Below are 20264 nucleotides of genomic sequence, written 5' to 3'. Positions count from 1 at the left end.
AATAACTTAATTGGTACTGAATCCCTTCTGGAAATGTTCTGTGTAACAGATGTGGTTTTCTATTGCCTCTTTCCCTCTGTACTTATCAACGGTTTGCATTCCATTTTTTTGTGTGGCAGATTATTTATTTCAAACACAATGCTACTTTCATAAAAAATAAGAAAATATCTGAACACAGAAAACAAAGGAGTTACCCTTAAGTACACAAGAAGGGGATGAGACTTTCTCAATCCAACCCACTCTGCAGGATCAACTGGCCCACTGTAGAGCACGGAGGTTTTCAGTTCTTCTAAATTTACCTTAGTTTCATTCTCTCCAGGCTAAAAAGAAAATTCAACAGTTATAAAACGTAACTTGCAGACTATTTGGGAAGGGTATGATAATCAACAATAATACATCAGGTGAACTGTTATTTTTGTACTTGATATGCTTCCTTTTGCTCTCCTTCACTGAAGAAGACAGCAGTCAAACCTTTTTAATATGCATTTGTACTCACCAGTGTACAGTTACTGGAAAAAGTCTTGGGATCAATAGATGAGAGCTGGTACAACATTTTGCAGACAATAATCACACATGTCCAAACAGTGCAGATACTTGATGCCAGTGGGCGAAATTGAGCATATGGCAAAGCAAGAGCCCAGGCAATTAAAAACACAAAGTTAAACAGAGACACCTGAAAACACAAAAACAGTACAGAAATTACATGGAGTAACAAAAGAACTGAGGAATTTTTGACCTTTTCCACAGAAGGTAAAAAAAAGAATCACTCAAAAGAAAGGGACATGCAGAAACTTTGAGGAAAATATTGAAAAAAGAAAAAAATTACGATACCCACAATAACACAGACACAAAGTAGTAAGTGAAGAAGGAAAAACTTTACAGTTGGTTTAGGAAGAAATTTACCACCTACATAATATTAATACTATTAGATCCACAAAATTCCATATCTTCCTTATCAACAGATGTGAAATACAAAGGACTACATGCAGATTATGCTGCTTTGGTACACGAGACAGAGAAGAGGTGGCACAGATCCGTGTGTCTGTGCAACTGATCTTCATCCTCTTGACTTCTCCCCTCCAAAAAAAAAAAAATCTAAAAAAAAATGAGGAAAGGCATATTTTTTTTGTTTTTAGTGAATCCCGTCTTACTATCCTGTTCAAGAAATGGCTATGGTCACATAAACACAGAATGTGAGAACTCACATTGCCCACACCAGAACCACAGCTAAAAGTGTTGCTCCCTTTTTCTTCAGGCATTGTTCCACATTCTTGTTTCTTAAGCACCAGTCCGAGTTTAAGTAATTTTCCTACATCTGCCTTCTCAGTTCTTTTCTACAGCTTCCATCCTTGGATGGTGCTCACAGATAGTTTAAGCAGCAGAGGGGTTATGTCTCTTAAATCTAAAGAATTGGACTAATAAAATTTTAATATCTGGACAAAAGATGGGGGCTGAGACTCTTGAAACAGAGAGAATGTGGAAGATGTCAAGGCAGGCTCCCAGCAGGTGAACAAACCCAGCAGGATCCCATAATTTCAGTGAGGTCTGACAGGAGAAAGCCCTCTCCCTACACCTGAGTGTGTAAGCACATGGCAGATGCTGACAGGCCTCCACAATGTGTGAGAGTTTGATAGTGGGTGTTTACTTGCCTCTTTCACTGTGACCCAGATGATGTAAGAGGAAACAATTTTGATGATGTGCAGCTCCAACAGCCACCACACGAAGACTTGCATCTTGTGAAAATACTCCAGGAATTTCAAAAACAGCACTGTAAGGCGGTCGATCACCAGATGCCACTTGTTCCTTAAATCTGCAGGGATGTTCAAGCAGAATCATTGTAAGGACAAAAACAGAAGGTCTCTGTGAAATGGAATACTCCGCTATACAACAACAAGCTTTCAGCTTCTCTTCTAAGCCTTAGAGTAAGACAAGATGGAGAATAAAGCTATGGCTCAGTGGTTAACTAACTAAAAATGGAGTTGAAGCCCACTTAGCTGGGGTGCTTTCCCTTTTGACCCACATTCCCTGGAAAGATTCTGCACTTCAAAAGCGGCAGTTGTGGCCTCCCTTGCCAATTTTGCTTTTATTCATCTCATCAGAGCTCTTTTTGGACTCTCATCCTCCAGGATTTTTGGACCTAAGCTTAGAGATCTCATTCAGGAACTAATTCCAGCCCTGGTCCTTTTCCAGCTCAGAAAATTTTTTTTTTTTTGGTGCATGGAAGCTATGGACCTAGCCTGTTTTCAGACAGCACAGACTACTACTACTACCCAGAAAGCTTTTCAGCCAGATTGGATTTCTATCCGTGCACACTGGGACTTGGATTCCTGTCACAAGGGTTTAGACAATTCTACTATAGACACCTTCAGATATCAGAGTTGTCTAAACTGCCTTGAAAACAGCACAGCCTCTTAGACTGGCACCTGTGCCTTCACAGGACACCTAAATCAAGAAAGGGAAATGGTAGTCCAGACAAATATTTCCCTCAGTTGAAAAGTGGAGTCTATCAAGTGGAGATTGTGAAGTTGGGTGAAAGTACCCCTTCACAGGGGTGTTTGGCTAAAAAAAACATCCTCCCAAATAGTACTCCAGTGAGCAAGCTTGTGGCATCACCCATTACATGTGAGTAATACGGGACATGACAATACACATGACAATACATTTGCTGAACAGTGCTCTCTAAATGATGACTTTGCTTGTGGGCTGGCTGTGAAACTTTTTCATCTGGCTCTACGTATTACTATAGAGTCTTCACACTGTATTCAGGGTTTCAGAAGTATTTTGGAGATTAGGAGGGATTTTGCATGCAGTGAGAACATTCTTTACATCAGAGATGGAAACATTTGCAAGTGATACCAAAGCATATAACTGTCTAAGCTGGTAAAAATGAAAAGGAGTTACCACCGTCTTTATGAAATTATTTCAAATTATCACTTTATTTAACATGTAAAGAAGACCAAGATGGTTACTCCACGCATATTTGGGTGAAGAACACATGCATATTTGGGTGAAAAAGCAGACTTCTGGAACACCTCACAACTAAATTCCATTTTTTTCCTTTGCCTAAACACAACTTAGAAAATCCTAATAAAAATGCTGAGTGATGAGAATTCTGTAAGCACATAATCAAACTTGAGAAATTAATTAATCTACAGAAATCTAATCCTATATGTGTTGTATAAGCACAATGAGAGTATTTAAGTCTTTACAGAGGCAGATGTTCTCATTCATTCTTTCATTGCATTTGTTTTCATTTGCAGTGTTGCATCATGCAAGATGTATCCAGACAGTGCCAGTTAAGCGTAGCAGGCAGAAAATGTGCTCTGTCTAGCATGGCCAGGCAATACATATACATAAAATTCAATAAAATACAGGCTTGACTGCATCCACTGAAAGATTGTACAACACTCTGTAAGTGAAGTCTGCACACGTGAATGTGTTTAATGTCAAAGCTCTGACCACATGGCTGTATAAAAATGGTTTAACTCCAGTAGAAATAAATGTCATCTGCACCTTAAAGATGGATCCCCTTGTGCTACTTCCAAACAACCCCAGCTGCAGCTCCCCACTTCCCTGCTTGCCTGTGTCACTGCACAGAGTAATGTCCACAAGCTGGCCTCCTTCCCAAAGCCCTCCCAACAAATTGGGATGCCTGGAGTGCACCAGACCCCTCATCCCTCACAGACAGTATGAAAGCTGGCCAATAAAGGTTTTCATGGCCCTTGACCACACCTCTGTGATGACAGCTGTTCCAGCCAGGAAAGGTAAGTTGTTTTAGCTGAGGTTCAAGCACTGGAACAGGCTGTCCAGGGAAGTGGTGGAGTCACCACCCCTGGAGGTACTTCAAAGACGTATAGGTGTGGCATTTAGGGACAGGGTCTAGTGGTGGATATGGCAGTGCTGTGTTAATGATTGGACTCAATGGTCTTAAGAAGTCTTTTCCAACCTAAATGATTCCCTAGGGATGCTAAGCCTGATGTGCTGCCATTTTGCCTTAACAAAGATCCTCTCCCTATTTAGGTGTCACAGTCCTGTGAATATTGGCATGACTAACTAAACTTGTAGCAAGGCCCTTTCAAAAGAATACAGCTTCCTTTGGTGTTGAATGCTCTTTCCTAGTTTCACTTTTGGCTCATATTGCAAACTGAGTAATGGTAATAATTAATCTTAGAAGTTCATATTAACAATATCAAGGATGACAGTATAAGCCATACCCATGTCTGCCCTTAAGGTTTTTTATGTTCATCCAGGCTCAATTACACATTCCATATTCAGAAGTGAAAAATATGACACTAATGTGCACATAAATAATGAAGCAAATCCATTGGGACTTCTGGGGAGGAGTGTCTTGAACGCATGCAGTATCAGATATTAAATATGTATGTGTATTATTTTCTCTGTTGTAAGGAGATTTCACTCTAAAGAAGTACTTAGGATTTGGGGTAACCTTCAAATAATCTAACCCACACCACCTTGAAGAAATGGGCAATGGGTTTTTGTTGGTTTCTTCCTCTCACCATCCTACAGTAAAACTTTTCCCAAGGAGAGCCTGTAGCCTGTTGAATAACTGATTAGTATCCATCTGCTCCATTCACGCTCTTTGACACAGACTGCATGTGAAACTAGAGGGATAACCCGGTGATTGAAGTTAACAGGGATGACCAATAACAAACCACCTGTTCACACTATTAAATAAGACTGAGGAAGTAAAAAATTAGCATTCTGCAAAGCTTACCTGTAGTTTCTTCTTCCTCAGATTCATTGTCGTCATCATCATCATCCTCATCATCATCATCATCGTCTTCTTTATCCTCATCCTCCTTCTCTTCTTTTCCTTTTTTGACCCTCCCTTTCCCTCCCTCCCCCTCTGGTTCTTCCATTCTTTTCTCACCAGCCTCTTCCAGCATTTTATCCTCTTCCTTTTCTCTGCTGGCTGTTAAATTCATCATAGTTATGTCAGGAAGGCTTCCATCTTGGTGCACCAATCTGTTGGTAAACAGCAGCATGTCAGCAACTGAGGAGTAATGACATCAGTCTTTTTCTTTCTCAAACTATAATTAGAAAAAATTAAACTGTTCATGGAAAATGCCTTAGAAGTAGAAAAGTTAATGATTCTGGTACTCTCTCCAAACACACACTGAAAATTGAGTTGCTGGAATGTATTAGTAACTACTACTCACTCAGATACTAATGGTTAGTTAGTAATGAGTGGTATTGACACTTAAACTTGACATTTTCCCCACTGGAGAAAATGGTCAGAGTTTAAGATGTAGAAGCATGAAATGACATTATTTAAGAGGAAACATTTCATGACTTCACAGGGGACTTACTCATTTTGGTGGTTTGGTATTTTTTTCTTGAGGCTGCTCAAAGTAATTGGAACAGAAAGAAAAAGGGAGATGAGAACAGAGGGGTTACAGAAGAAGGTCATTGACAAATACGTCATGCTACATCACAAGTCATAAAGCATTCTCCTACGCCATCAGCGGAAGCCTTCTGATGCCAAGAGCATGCCATCATGACATTCACAGGGTGCTTCTATAAAGAAACATGAATTTGCAGCACAGATGGAAAGGGGGCAACCTATTTACACCAGTGCTAAACATGGTAAATGCTATTCTGTGCTCTGAGCAATGCAGCTGAACCATCACAAGTATCTGACCTATCACTGCAATTGCATTTCCACCTTCTTCCAACTATAAGATGCACCTGGAAAGCCAAGGAATTGGCAATTTTTTCTTCTAGCTATAGACTTGGGAACGAACAAAAGCAAGAATTCCATGGCTGCACCTTCAGAAGATTTTATAATATCTGCCTTTGATAGTGCCATTCATTCTTTCTTTGCCACATGTCACAGAGGATTTTTCTTTAATTTATAATTGCCTCCATCTAAATCTAATCTGTAAGTTTCACTGGGATATGACTGATTTAACACAGAAACAATATTTCTCTAGTGCCATGGTGCCTGTTTTCTTTTTTTTTTCCTGAGATTATTCAGTATATATATTTTCTTTACAAGAGAAAATATATATTTTCTCATAGTTTTCTTTTTTCTCCCACAGCTGTGCTGCTGGGACTCACCTCCCATAGCTGCAGAAAACCCAGTCTCCCTTTAAATATGACTCCTTGCAATGAAGTCTGCCTTTGGCAAGTACACGATTAGGTCATTAAATGTTTGGTTATGCTATTGAAATTACTACACTCAGCATAGTTTCAAGCACCTGTAAGGCTGTTTTAATATGCAATAGTACCATCTCAGGGATTTATTTTTCTTGATGTGAAATTCTTGCATATAACTATTTAGACAGGAAATTCTGCCAATTTTAGGATTTTTACATTTCAAAAAACTAAAAATCTATATTTTTTTCCCTTGATCATTAATAACAAAACTAATAGGCTAGGCAATTAATGAGAAGTTCAAACAAGAAGAATTATTTTTCAATCATTTTGGAGTTGCAGTTTCTTCAATATGGAAACTTTGGTATCTCAAATGAAGGAAAAACTACAGAAATCTGACTAAGCAATCTTGAAGTAGAAATACCACGCCAATTCTTAAAAAAGCAGAAAAATTGATTTAAAATTAGAAGTTTAACAAGACATTCAAACATCAAAAAAATATAAAGTATTAAAGTTTAATCACATTTTAGCCACATTCATGGCTAAAATTCCTCATCATGGGTTGGACAATGAACCTGTGTGTCTAATAACCGAAAAAAATCCAGTTTATTCAGTAACTTTGGCTACTGAAAACAGAATCATAAAATAGTTTAGGTTGGAAGGGACCTTAAAGTATCCACCCCCACCACCATGGGCAGTGATACCTCCCAGCAGACCAGGTTGCTCAGAGTCCCATCCAACCTGGCCTTCAGCACTGCCAGGACTGGGGCATCCACAACCTCCCTGCACGATCTGTTCCAGTGTCTCACCATTCAACAGTAAAGAATTTCTTCCTAATATCTAACTTAAATTACCCCTCTTCTAATTTGTACCCATTACTCCTTGTCCTATCACTACAACTCCTGATGAAAAGTCCCTCTCTAGATTCCCTGTAGGCCTCCTTCTGATACTGGACAGTTTCTATGAGGTCTCCAAGTAATCTCTGCTCCAGGCTGAACAGCCCCAACTTTTTCAGCCTGTCTTTGCAGGGGAGGTGCTCCAGTCCTCTTATCAACTTTGTGCTTCTACTCTGGACTTGCTCCAACAGTTCCATCTCCTTCTTCTGTTGGAGACCCCAGAGCTGGATGCAGCACTCCAGGTGAGGTCTCACCAGAGCAGAGCAGAGGGGCAGAATCCCCTTCTTTGACCTGCTCACTCCTTTGGATGCAGCCCAGGAATCCATCGGCTTTCTGGGCTGTAAGCGTATGCTACCGGCTCATGGCGAGTTGTTCACCAACCATCACACCCAAGTCCTTCTCCTCAGGGCTACTTTCCATCACTTCTCTGCCCAGCCCATAGGGGTGTCTGGGATTGCCATGACCCAGGTGTAGGACCCTGCACTTTGCTTTGCTGAACCTCACGAGGTTTGCATGGGTCTACCTCCTGAGTGTGTCAAGGTCCCTCTGGATGCCATCCCTTCCGTCTGGTGTGTTGACAGAACCACACAGCCTGCTGTCCTCAGCAAACTTGCTGAGGGTGCCCTAGATCCCACTGTCCATGTCACCAACAAAAATGTTGAACGGTCTCAGCCTCAGTACTGGTGTTGAGAGGCACTACTCATCACTGGTCACATGAACAATGAGCCACCGAGCAATTCTGCGTGTGGCCATCCAGCCAGTTCTTTATCCACCAAGTGGTCCATCCATGAAAACCTTGTCTCTCCAATTTGGAGACAAGGATATCACACGGGATAGTGTCAAACACTTTGCATAAATCCAGGTAGACAATGCCAGTTGCTCTGCCCCTATTTATCAACACTGTACCCTTATCACAGAAGGTCACTAAATTTGTCAGACATGATTTCCCCTCAGTAAAGCCATGTTGGCTGTTACCAATCATCTCTTTTGGGACTCTTTGATTATTTTCATATCTAAGTCACAGATCAGCTAGCATATGTACTAAAAGGATATTCAAATTTCTATAAAGTGACTAAACATCAATGTTCCCTAAAATGACATGACTAACTTATATTTACCTGTAACTCTAATAAAGTGTCAATAGGAGGGTCATGTATAAAGAAGAGAATGAATTTTCAGTTCAGTTCAAATGTTATAGAGATCCCTGGTTACTATAAACCATCAGAGCTCATTTAAAAGGCAAAAGACCATGAAATGAAAGTAACCACATCAAAACCAATCAGACAGGTTTTTGTATATATGCAATTGCATTGATTTTTATGAGGTATCTTCCCAAGTGACTTTTATAATGAAAAAGTCTACACTCACACTGGTGTAAATCAAGGACTTAGTGACTTACCTCAGTGTAAACTGGACAGAAACACAGTAACTCTATAGGATTTGGCATGAGTGGATTCATCTTTCTCTTATTCATATAATTCCCATTTGTGTTCTGGAAATCCAGGAGGCAAATGGGGTTATAAAGATCGGTACATATAATATATATATATATCCGATAAAGCCTCAGTATGAGTTTAGTTTTCAGTAGGCTTAGTTTCATTTGCATCAGTAGGCTTGAGCATTGGATCATGTGCTTAGGACATCCAAGGACAGATAAAAAGCACTGCCCACTGTTTGGAAAGTTAGCCTACTTGGAATCTCTCTTCCAAAACTTCCTGATGTATTGCTAGGATTGTTTTTCCAATTTCTTTTTTTTTTTTTTTTTTCACTATGAGATCACCTTATATTGTAACTGACAACACTGAGGAATAAAGATATAAAAACTTCACTAGTTTAGAATTCTTAAGACAAGCTACCCATATGTCTTCACAGCTAGTGAGATATGACTTCGTTGTTAGAAGCCGTATTTTGGTGGGAAATTACCCCAAATAACATAAAGGCACTGTGTCTGATACTAAGGAAGAGAAATAACTAAACAATAATGCAGGCAACAAGCCTTGAAGGTACAGCCACTGCTTTTAGCTGAGAGTATTTCATACTCTCAGGTTCATTAAAGAGGGCATCAATAATGAGAAGTATACCAACAGATCTAGTTTTTGGCAACAAAGCAATTTCAGTGGCACTAAAATCATGCTTGTGCCACAAGGACTTTCACCTATTTTTCATTTACTAGAGCAGAAGGTTAATTAATTGAATGCATGACTAAGCATCTTTTGCCTCTGATCATTTTTTGCTGTTTATGAATTGCTTGAAACTTTCTGGCTAAAAGAAGTTCTCCAGTATCTTTCATGCAAAGCCTTAAGAACAGAAAGCTTTCTGCTCTGCAGAACACTAGTGACCCATCTCCTGAATATACTCCAAAACTCGAACTGAGCACACAGTTCCATACCTCCACTGGCAGCACTTTGAGTGCCTTCACAAGCCTTTAAGGGGATATGTTGCTTGAATTCAAGCCCTGTTGGGTTATGTGGAGAGGCCAGGAAGCCTCAGTGCAGAGGGTGCCTCTGCTTTCAATGAGTTCTGCTTCCATGCCGAGGCTTCCACCGCTATGTTGTGGCTGCATCGCAGCTGTGTCTGTGCCTGCTCCCATGGCTCCCTGACCCTAAGCCTGACATGCAGACTGACACTCTGCCTTCACTGCAAACCTCCAGGGACTCACTGGGGCCTCACCAGGCTGTGGCTGGCCCTCTTACCAATTCCAGATCTGATCTTCACCCTCAGTTGTCGGTCTGTGCTCCTGGTCTCTCACCCATGGCCCATGGGGGAGCCCAGCCTTGCTTCCTGGCCATGCCTCTCGGCAACCAGCTTGCCTGCCTTAGCCAAGGTGCTTGACCCCACTGCTCAGGCTTTCTGCAGACCAGAATTCCAGCTCTGGTGAACTTTAAAGAACAGTGACCCAAACTATGTGATGACATTTAAGAAGGAGCATGAACATGACTCATAAATTGACTTCTTGTTAGACCAGGTAGTCACAAATATCTAAACAATGTATCTTCATGGTTTTTCTGTTTATATTCAGTTGTGACAACAACTCAGAAGTCCTTCTGTTCTCAGAGATGATTAAAAAATAGCTCACATTTATTCCAGTTAAGTATTTTGAAAGGAATTTATTTTATAGAACAGTTTTTAAGATGCCATTTATAAAGGGATGATCATGATGGTAGTTTTTCTAGTTTGGATCCTGCAGCACCCAACTCAGCCCGCGAATTAACAGCCTTAGCATGCAGTGGGTTCAGTGTTCCCTTTCCAACTCTGAAATTTCAGTCTGTACAAACTTGTAATGCATACCACGTATTTAAATGAACAGTCCTTCAAATTCCCATTCTTACATGCTTGGAGAAAGACAGGGGTGTCTGTCGCTGTCTGTCTGTGTGTCTGTGTGTACACAGGCGCATGCAGGCATGCATCTTTCCATGCACAAATAAAGGGTAGATAAACGAGCCTCCTCAACCAAATCTATTGTCTGCAGCCAATTACAAATAGCACCAATTATTCCTGCATTGAGGCGTGGGCAAGGTTTAGGAGAATTCTCAGCTGGGAGAAGAAACTCACAATGTATAAATATGCAGAAGAGATGTATTAACTGCTTCATCAGCTTTAGGAAACTGCAATACCTGAACAACGTTATCTCCCTGCTTACTTCACAGTACTGTGCAGCAAGAACATACTTTGCTTTAAGGCAGCTAAGAAGTAACAAAAAAAATAAGGTATATCGGTTTTTAGGGAAAGGAAGAATTGAAGTACCCACCTATTAATTATTAGATATACACGGCCATTGACTTTGGCATGGCTATGAGGTGGGAGATGAAAGCACAAGATGAAAATGGGAAATGAATTAGAGAGAGAAAAGAAAACTGTTAAATAGGAACAAACACACTTTCCTGTCTACCAATGTGTTATGACACATTGTCATAACAATGCACACTCTGAAATTTTAACATACACCATGCAGTGAAAAGTCTAGGAAGCTTATAAAGGCAACTCTTAGACATTAAGAGCCTATGTAACTTTAGTCAGAACTACAGATAATTTTCACAGTCCCCAAAATGTGAGAACAGCGTCTACTGCTTTACTTTAAGTAAGCCTTAGAATACCACCATTTTTAAAAATATTTTTTTCTTTTTAAAAAAAATTACGCAAAGGTAATTACGGCAGAGCATCATATCAGAGAAATTATCTACATCACAGCCTTTTCTCTGCCATACCATAATCCATGGTACAGTAAGGAAATGGGCTTGGAAAGTCCTAATCAGAGAGTTTTCATTTCTCTTGCAGATGTAAAACTGAGACTCTTGGTTCTGACACCTTTATAAATCATGAGAAGTGCCTCACTCTGCCAGTTCCAATGAGCCAGTTCTGTGCCCTCTCTTTACAGCTGGCAGACCTTTACTCTTCAACTCACTGCAAATTTTGCTCATGAGAAGCTGCATTTGAATAAATGCACATTCTCATTAATTTTAACAGGACTCTTCAGTTGCACACAACTGTAGTATTGTATTCACACCTTCAGTTCAAAGGCAGATGGAGGAGCTGGACGTGCTTTCTTTATTGCTTTCATGACAAGCTCTCAGCTGCTGCGCTTATTTTAAGAAGTTTGCAATTAAAAGGACTGAGTTCTGTCTTGTTACTTAAAATGAAGGTTCTGTTTCTGTATTTAAATTTTTTTTTTGTTGCCAAAGGTGCAGCATAAAAGCAGTTTAGAAAGGTAAAACATTGAAGTGAATGCTAGTGTCTTCAAAGCAAAAAGTAAAAATAAGTTTTAGTAGCTTTGAGAGAAAACTCAAATATATGAATGTTGAATCTGTTTTAATTGCCCCTGCAACTTCCTGCTAGCATTACTGTTAAGCTGAAGTTGGTTGTTGTGTTAGTTCTTATCCAGCTTTATTCATCACCGATACAAACGTCAGCTGAGCTGTTGTCGTGAAGCTGTGAACTATAAAGTCAGCTGATGCTCAGTAGTGATTTATTGCGTCAAGGGAAGAAAAGAGTTGTATTTTCATATGCCAGGCAGGGTTATTAGGAATACAAACCAAGAAAACTGTTCTGATTTGGGTGTTGGTCATAATACTTAAAGCTCCTCAGGAGGAACAAAGGAGATACGTGGTATTTGTGATTTTGAAAATAGTGCAAAATGGCAAATGTAACACTTATGCCACATTTAACAGTTAAAAATAAGCAGCTACTTATGTGACTGCTTAATACAATCTAGTACACATTTATACCCAAAAAACCAGCATTCTAATTCCAAGATAAAAAAGCTGATAATATCACATGATCCTCTTCATCTGCGACTTTAATAAAAAGCCTGGAACAACAGTGAATGTCCACTTTCAGCATAGTACCTCAAGGCTACTTATTCCTGGAAAAAATGTTTGCTCACAATGCATTAAAACATTTTGTGTCTTCACCATCAGCAGTTCCATCCTTCGGGAATAAAGTGACTTTAGTCACAGTGATCTTCTTCATGCCAGCATTTGGAAAACTGTATAACATTCTTGTATCTTTGATGTGATTTTCAAGTAGTGGTTTTCACAGGCAAAGTGAACCCATCAAAATCCTGCCAGGGCCTCAGGTTTTTTTCCTTTTTATTCTGTGTCTATTGGATCCCACTGGAAGGGAGGTGGAAACTTCCTATGTTATTCAGCAAAAGTGCAAACTTTGGGCTGCAAGACAGCTTGCGGAGTTACGGCAAACTGTAAAGCATTCCCCCAAATGCCTCAGCCCAGGAACAGCTCCATTTCACCTCAGACACATATCTGGGCTCTGTTTTCAGGACTTGGCCAGTTCAGAACTGTTGACACGTACCTGCTGCTGCACAAAAGTCCACTACGGGCAAGTGTAGTTTGCTCACAGGCCATTAAAAAAGTGCCCTTGAATCTACCATCACATTTAGCAATTCCAGAAGGGCAATGGGGGAGTTATTACACAGACAGACATTTAAAAGGTAAGTTTAATCCCCGCCCCTGCACCTTTATTGGGAAATTCTATCAAGTTTGATCTGTTCCGGCCTTAGCAATTACTTCAATACAGAGACTGGAAGCATTCCATAAAACTGGAGCTTATTCTCATGGCACAAACTTGTACCATAAACTGTGAAGTAGCTTCAGATTTGAATGTATGAAAAATATCTGAAATGTTTTGTAAATCTTGCATAACCTAGAACATAATTCCCTGTTAAGTAACTGGCATTATTCCATAACATCCTGTGGTCTATGTGGTGTTATGCAGCTAGTCCCCATTCAAAGAAATGCAGCTGAGATACATTTATCATTAGACAGGTGAACATTCTTAAAAGCAGGGTCTAAATTAATTGCTTTCTTCAGAGAATGAATGAACTGTCATTGCATAGTATAACCCTAGGTACCACAGAATCATTTCTCCCTCATACTCCTGGCTCAGTATCCTAGGCCAGATTGGTTTTTATGCAAGAAAATATGTAAGAATTGAACACACTGGAAAAGTGATGTCCTAGGTTCATGGAAAAATGCTAATGAATGTCTGGATGAAATCACCAAATGTCAAGGGTCAGCACTATGAAAAGTAACCACAAACTCAGAATTTTTCCATTTCTGAAGTTCAACTTTACAAAAAGGCCTAATTGTTCAATGCAAATGTGGTATTTTCCATAGATCTCCCAATCTCCATGTGACCCTCAAAATGGATGTTGAAAAAAAAGAAGAGACCCAAAATAAAAGCTGTATTTCTTATTAGTGACAGGAACACACATACAAAAGGGCCCACACAGTAATTAAGCACCTAACTCCTATTAACGGTCAAAGCCAATGAAATAAATACATTAATGCCATTACTACCTTTGAGAATGAACCCTAAAATGTAAAGTTCAGTGTGTAGGGGAAAACAGAGAGAGACAGATACTTTGGTTGTAGTGGAGTGCTGGATACTGTGCGCTTTCTTTTTATGCCAGGTAGTCATAGCAAAGGCATGTAACATCTACTGAAAAGTGAGCATTACAAGATAGTGAGAAACAGCATTTCCATACAGATAATAAATAGTTCCATTTACTTGGCTTCTTTACCTGTAAATAGTGTTGTCCTGTTTGCTGGTTACAGCTTTTAAATCAGTGATCTGGAGAAACCGATCATGGAAATAGTGAAGGTGTAGAATACACACCAGTAGGAAGGAGGTAGGGATAAAGATGCGTGTGAATAGATCAGCCACAGAAAACTGTTTTAAGCCAAGGTCCTCTAGTCTGGAAAAAAAAAAAATCCACTAAGGCATCTTTTCACACAAAATATTCTTTCCATGAGACATTATTACAAATGATTTGCAATAGGAAATAAGGGGATATCACATGGTTTTGGTTTCTAAAATTCTTACAAACTAGCAATATTTACAAAGCAAGTATCTTGTGTTTGGACTCAGTAATGTAGAGATGTACTGTAAATGCGCTGTCAAATGAACAAACCCTGCCACAGATCTCTTGAATCAGATGAGTTTTCTCTGACTGAAAGTCCTGCACTGGAGATCCACTCCTATTGCTTATACTTTCTAATGTAAGCTCCTCTTGAGAAATGACCAACTCATCATAAAGATGAAGAAACCCAGTCTTCCTATTAGCAGGAGAGCAGGTTCACCTTCATCAGTTCCAAACATCCTGCAGATCTACCCTTAATCTTTCCCTGGATCTGGTTCATATTGTCAAAGTGGTGAAGAGAAATATTGTCACTTTATTGAGAACAGAAGCAATCCAATGGCCTAAGCAGCCAACTGGAGAAAATATGACTCTCAGCTCCTCTCTGGGTTTGCTCACTTCTATGGTTACACCAATAAATCTACAGCTTCATAACTGAGTGCCTAAAATCAGCTATGCCTGAGAATGGCTGCAGGACATTTTTCTCCCATAAGAAGGAAGACTACGCTTAGATCCTCCAGTGACACTGAACTCAGAGATCCAAAGATAAAAATAAAAAATTAATCAAAACCACTTACTTCCTTTCATCCAGGCCTGTCATATTCTTCCACAACCCAGGGAATGACTCAAACTGGTATGTGTAGATGAAGATAAGTACCAACATTGTGTAAACAACCACTGACATCCAGAAGTATTTTAAAATCTTCCTCCACCATTCATAGTGTACCTGAAAATCACACACTAAAGATGCTGACACAAGCTGAAGGCAAAGACACTGATAGAAATATTGATGACATTGTACTGTCAAACAAGGATGAAGAACACTATTTTTCCCAGCTAGTCTGAAATAAGCAATGATTACCCAGTGGGAGGCACAGATTTTTGACATAGTATTTACTTCTGATGCAAACACATTCAAGTAAAGACTTTTGTGCAAAAACGTCTGATGAGACATGGGCCACAAGACACAAAGTCAGGAACAGCTTCAGTCACCTAATTTCACCACCATTAGGTGATGAAAGTCTAGGAGAGGGACTACCATGCTCATTGGGTTTTGGAAGCTGTGTGGACCAGCTGTCACAACAATTGGTAGTTATGTAGAATGTGCACAGACTCAGAATTTTCCACAGAGGTTCCAAAGCTAATGGTGAAGTGGCATGGCAGAGCAGAGGTGTGCATTGTTTCTAATTTACATGCACTTTGCCTGTCACTATAACCAAAAAACAGAGGAAAATTAGCCTTAATCCCTTCAAGTGGTCTTATTCTGTTGTGTCTAACTAAAGAACAAATTCACTGTTCATGAATTCTATTTGGAGCTACTTCATTACCAAACTAAAAATAGGAACAGTTCTATTCAAGGAGAAATTTAAGTTAACACAGTTCTCCCTTACCTGGTAGAGGGCCACACAGAAGAGGAACAGTACCATGTAGATGATTTTGTACATGACAATTGTACCCTCAAAGCTGACAAAGAAGAACATGCCCCCACAGACGTAAATCCAGTATTTGATTAACATAGCCATCACCAGCTTCCCCAAGACTTTCATAATATCCTGTTCATCCTCCTCGTCTCCCTCCTCCTCCTCTTCCTTCTCCTCTTCCTGTTCTTCTGACACTTCTCCCTCTTGCGACTCCTCTTCTGCAAATAAAGAGTCACATTTGGCCTGTCTCTTCTGGGGACTTCCAGTAAGAATTTAAGTGCGTGAAAACTAAAATCTCTGCACACAACACAAAAACTTAAAACCCAATATTCACAAGAGACTGCAATTCCTAATCATGTGTGCCTCCAGAGCAAGGAAAAGGTTTTTTTTACTTCATATGAGCTTAAACCTGCTGCTGGAGCCATAGGGCACATGGCTATACATCCTTACCAGACACCCATCTTCATTTTGTCTGAAACAAAATGCAGTTGTAGTAGAAAATTAGAGCCTAAGGGTTGCATAATGGATAATAGCCAAAACACTTTCCATGGCAATGCTTATACTCTCAAGTAAGCAACCTTTTAAACTGGAAAACAAAGAAACCACCAGCACCAACAGAAACCTCTCATATAGAATTTAAACTCCCATCTCAAGCTGGAACCTCTCGAGTTTCATCCTTTAGATAATATTGTGTTTACTTCCATAAACCACAAGCAAAGGAAAACATTAATATAAACCCAAAAAAGCTTAGAATATATAAAGGCTGTACTAACACTGCAGTTTTTTGGTTTTTTTAAAAAACTACCACTTATCCAGGTTTTTGTGCTGCACCTGGGCCAAAAAAGACAAACTGCTTTAGCCCTATGAAGAGGTCAAGATTCCCGTTATTAATCTTATGAAGTATGTGGAGGGCAGGGTAAGTGTCCCCTCAGCAGCAAGTACATGTGCAAGTACCTAGATAACAGGGCTTGCCAAACCATAGTACAGTTGTTTTTCTTTCCATTGAGAGCAACATTGAAACTTCATGATCAAAAGGCTTGCTCACTCCTTTTGTCTCACTCACCATCCCCCTCTCTTAAGGCTCTTTCCTTGAAAATCCTTGCTGTACAGCTTTGACACTGATCAGCTGTTTTACTGAGGCAAGGATTGTAATTAATCAGAGACAAAACCACACTACTGCTTCCAGGGCTCACTTTCTACCTTTTCAGTGCACTGGGCTTTTTCAGTTAACATCCAGAGAGAGGGGGGCAAGGAATGTTTGGAGAAACATGTCCCCAGTAGAAAAAGAAAGAACAGGTCACTGAGTTGTTTGATAAGCTGAACCTACAAGAGTAAAGTTTGCTCTCAGGTGCGCTTGAGCCCCTGCACTCAAAAAATATGTGTTGATTTTTTTCCACTGAAATTTGTAGTTTAACTTCTGTGTCTGTGTAAGAGTTCATGTACCAACACAACTTTCAAGGAATTGAGCAACTTCTAGGTAAACTCATCTTCTGTGGTTAAACTTTAGGGCAATCCCCTGGTTTGACTTGGGAAGACAGCAGTACACTGATCACTTGAAAGTTCCATGATCTTTCTAAAATGAGTAATTTTATTACCTTCCAGCAAAGAACATATTATTTGAATTTCTAAAGTTCAGAAGTGTTTTATATCTGAGAGACAGCTGCACATAGATTTTGTAATATCTTTCTTAGCTAATAACAGATACCTTGCTAATTGCCTTCAGCATCAGAGAAATGCAGTAACTGGAACTTCTATCATGACTGAAGGACTAAATTGGATCTGGCTTTACCTTTTTCTTCATTTTCTTCACTTCCAACTTTGACCTCAGATAAAGTAGCTTCTTTTAGCCGAAGTGCTTTCTGTTCAGTGAGGTGTTGCCTAAGCAGTAGCCAGAAAGTAATTGTGAAAAGAATCTGCAAACAAAAATCAAAACAAAACCAACAGACTAATTGTATATCCTACGTCCTACTGATACAAGCATAGGTTTTCACAAATTTTGCATGCCTTTGTTTTCTCTGTCTTTCAGAAAATGGCAGTGAAGGCACCAGTGTCAAAGTGCATCTTAGGGCAAGTTATCTTATTTATGAAACATCCTGCATTACAGACAACTTTGCTTCATTTGCACTTTTCCATTTCTTAAAGGTATTCACTTATATCTGCCTATTCCTACCCCATTTTATTCAGTTTTTAACTACTGTATTATAAGTTTAGGGATCTTCCTATTACTCATGGATTGGTATAATTCCCATTTGTTGGTTTTTTTTGTTAATTTTTTACTGTTTTTTTTTCAGGGAAGGAACACATCCAAGCGTGTATTGTCATTATCATGGTTTTGTATATCATAAATATTTTGAGACAGGAGGTTTGCTACTTCAGGTGCTTAAACAGAGCTAATTTAAAAATATTTTTTTTTGTATGTCTTGCAGTTACAGAAGACCCAGTCAATGGAATATGTCTTGCATTTGCAACAATTACAAGAGTTGAGATAGCTCTTAATTCTTTTAAGACCTTCAAGAGATGATAATTCAAGAACAGCAGGGTACCTTAGAAATAAACAGATCTCTTTAATGAAGAGTACATTTCTGTGTTTTGCAAAAAGCTAAATTCAACAGCTTGCAATACCAAGAGATGAATGAAATTTAGAAAACAGTGCCTATTGTCACACAATTTAAATGTTTACTTTCTACAAAGGTTTTGCTAATTTCCCTTTGCAGGAGGAGACTTATTTCACTATATAGCTAGAAGAATAAAATTTCAAAGAGGAAACACATAACAGCCAAATACGTTGCACACAATAGAATGACAAGGCCAGTGGTACAATGTATTTTTTTTTCTAACACGCAAGACCTTAATGGGGAAAAGGATTTCTCCCAGGAGATGGCTTTTTTTATTCACACTTCTGCTAACACTGAGCCATGGCAGCAGATTGTCATCCTGTGTGACTTGTCACAGCTTCCCCAGATACCTCCTGGAGCTCTGGCTTTTGCAACACAAACCTTTGATACTGTAAAACACACGGTTTCTTCTGCAGTGTTTAGCTCTGTCTTCCCACTACATTTACTTCTTTGTTCTACCTGGAATTTCCAGAGCCAGAGCTGTCTCTAAGTCTTGAAGGGTTGCAGACCAAAGCAAAGCTTTTAGTTACCTCTCACAGCATAGATGTTATTTCATTTTCAGACCAGGAAACACATATAACATGCAGAAACTTATGCAGAAAGAATTACAGGACACTTCTATTCTTCTTTCTGCAGAATACAATATCCAGTCTTCATTTAAATTCAACCATTATTCAAAGGACTTTAAATTAGGAATAGAGGGGGTACAGAGTTACTAGTGCCCTAAAGAGAGACTGATGGACAAGGCTAGCAAGCAAAGGGTGATGTGAACAAAAGGAAATACATACTCAGCAAATCCAGGCTTATGCAGGATCACCGTAAGCATTTGTATATGAGCAAGGCAATTACTTCAACACAGCCTTACAGGAAAACCTGCCAGATTCTTTCTGGGAAAACAGCATGTCAGGTGCCCCTCTGAGGTACCTGTACACTAGAGCCCTGTAGCATGGAGAACAAACCCAAGCAATTAGCGATCTTGCACAGGGCTGTGGTCATGTTGGGATGAGAGAGACAGAAAGTGGTGCCTTGAATATTTGCAATACACGGCTACAGGCTCTTTAGAAAGCACAGGCCAGAGAGGTGCAGAGGTGAAGCTGGGATTTGGATGGAAACAGAGTTGTAATGCATAGACTCTGCCTGGGGATGGAGGATGGACTAGGTAATCTGGGAGGAATGCAGAGACTGGCCATGCATGCACAGACATGGTTAGGAAAATCAAGGCCTGAGTCTGACAAGGTATGGCAAGAGCAACAAGATTTGCTTCTGTATATGCCTCAGCAGAAAAAAGAAGGCTAGGGAAAATCTAGGGCCACTGCAAGGGCCCTGGTTACACAGGCTGAGGTACCTAATGCCTTCTTTGCCTCAGTCTTTGCTATTCTTAAAGAAACACAGTTCCTAGAGACCATGGAAAAGTCTGAAGCAAGGAAGAGTCTTTCTTTGGTGGAACAGGTTTGGATCAGGGAATATTTAGAGAAAGTGAGCATACATAAATGCATGGGTCCTGATGGGATGTACCCAGGACCTGGCTGCTGTCACTAGTAGAGGTTACTCTCTCAATGACCTTTGATCAAATGTGGTGACAGGAGAATTGCTGAAGGAAAGCAAATGTCACTCTTATCTTCCAGATGAAGGATCAAGCCTGGACAACCTCACTTCAATCCCTGGGAAGGTGATAGTGGTGAGATGCTGGAAAAGGCTTCCTAGAGAAGCTGTGGATACTCCACCATTGGATGTGTCTGAGGTGAGGCTGGATAGAGCTTTGAGCAACCTGATCTAGTGAAAGATGTCCCTGCCTGTGGCAGGGGGATCGGATCTTGAAAGGTCCCTGCTGACCCCAAACTAT

General features: G+C 39.9%; 1 protein-coding gene across 1 annotated transcript in view; it reads right to left on the bottom strand.

Annotated features, from left to right (window-relative positions):
- Positions 1-20264, bottom strand: part of PIEZO2 (piezo type mechanosensitive ion channel component 2) — a 287977-nt gene that overhangs the window by 67048 nt on the left and 200665 nt on the right. The window contains exons 14-23 of the mRNA XM_058833220.1: positions 17596-17719; positions 15777-16024; positions 14964-15112; positions 14050-14223; positions 10762-10803; positions 5331-5363; positions 4736-4986; positions 1650-1810; positions 497-673; positions 195-320 (exon numbers count right to left, since the gene is read on the bottom strand). Of these exons, the coding sequence (XP_058689203.1) occupies positions 195-320; positions 497-673; positions 1650-1810; positions 4736-4986; positions 5331-5363; positions 10762-10803; positions 14050-14223; positions 14964-15112; positions 15777-16024; positions 17596-17719 (1485 nt within the window). The remainder of the gene's footprint in view (positions 1-194; positions 321-496; positions 674-1649; positions 1811-4735; positions 4987-5330; positions 5364-10761; positions 10804-14049; positions 14224-14963; positions 15113-15776; positions 16025-17595; positions 17720-20264) is intronic.

Source organism: Poecile atricapillus, chromosome 2, assembly GCF_030490865.1.
Source record: "Poecile atricapillus isolate bPoeAtr1 chromosome 2, bPoeAtr1.hap1, whole genome shotgun sequence".
Taxonomy (NCBI): Eukaryota; Metazoa; Chordata; class Aves; order Passeriformes; family Paridae; genus Poecile; species Poecile atricapillus.
The sequence above is the reverse complement of the archived record's forward strand: the minus strand, read 5'-3'. Positions and strand labels throughout refer to the sequence as shown.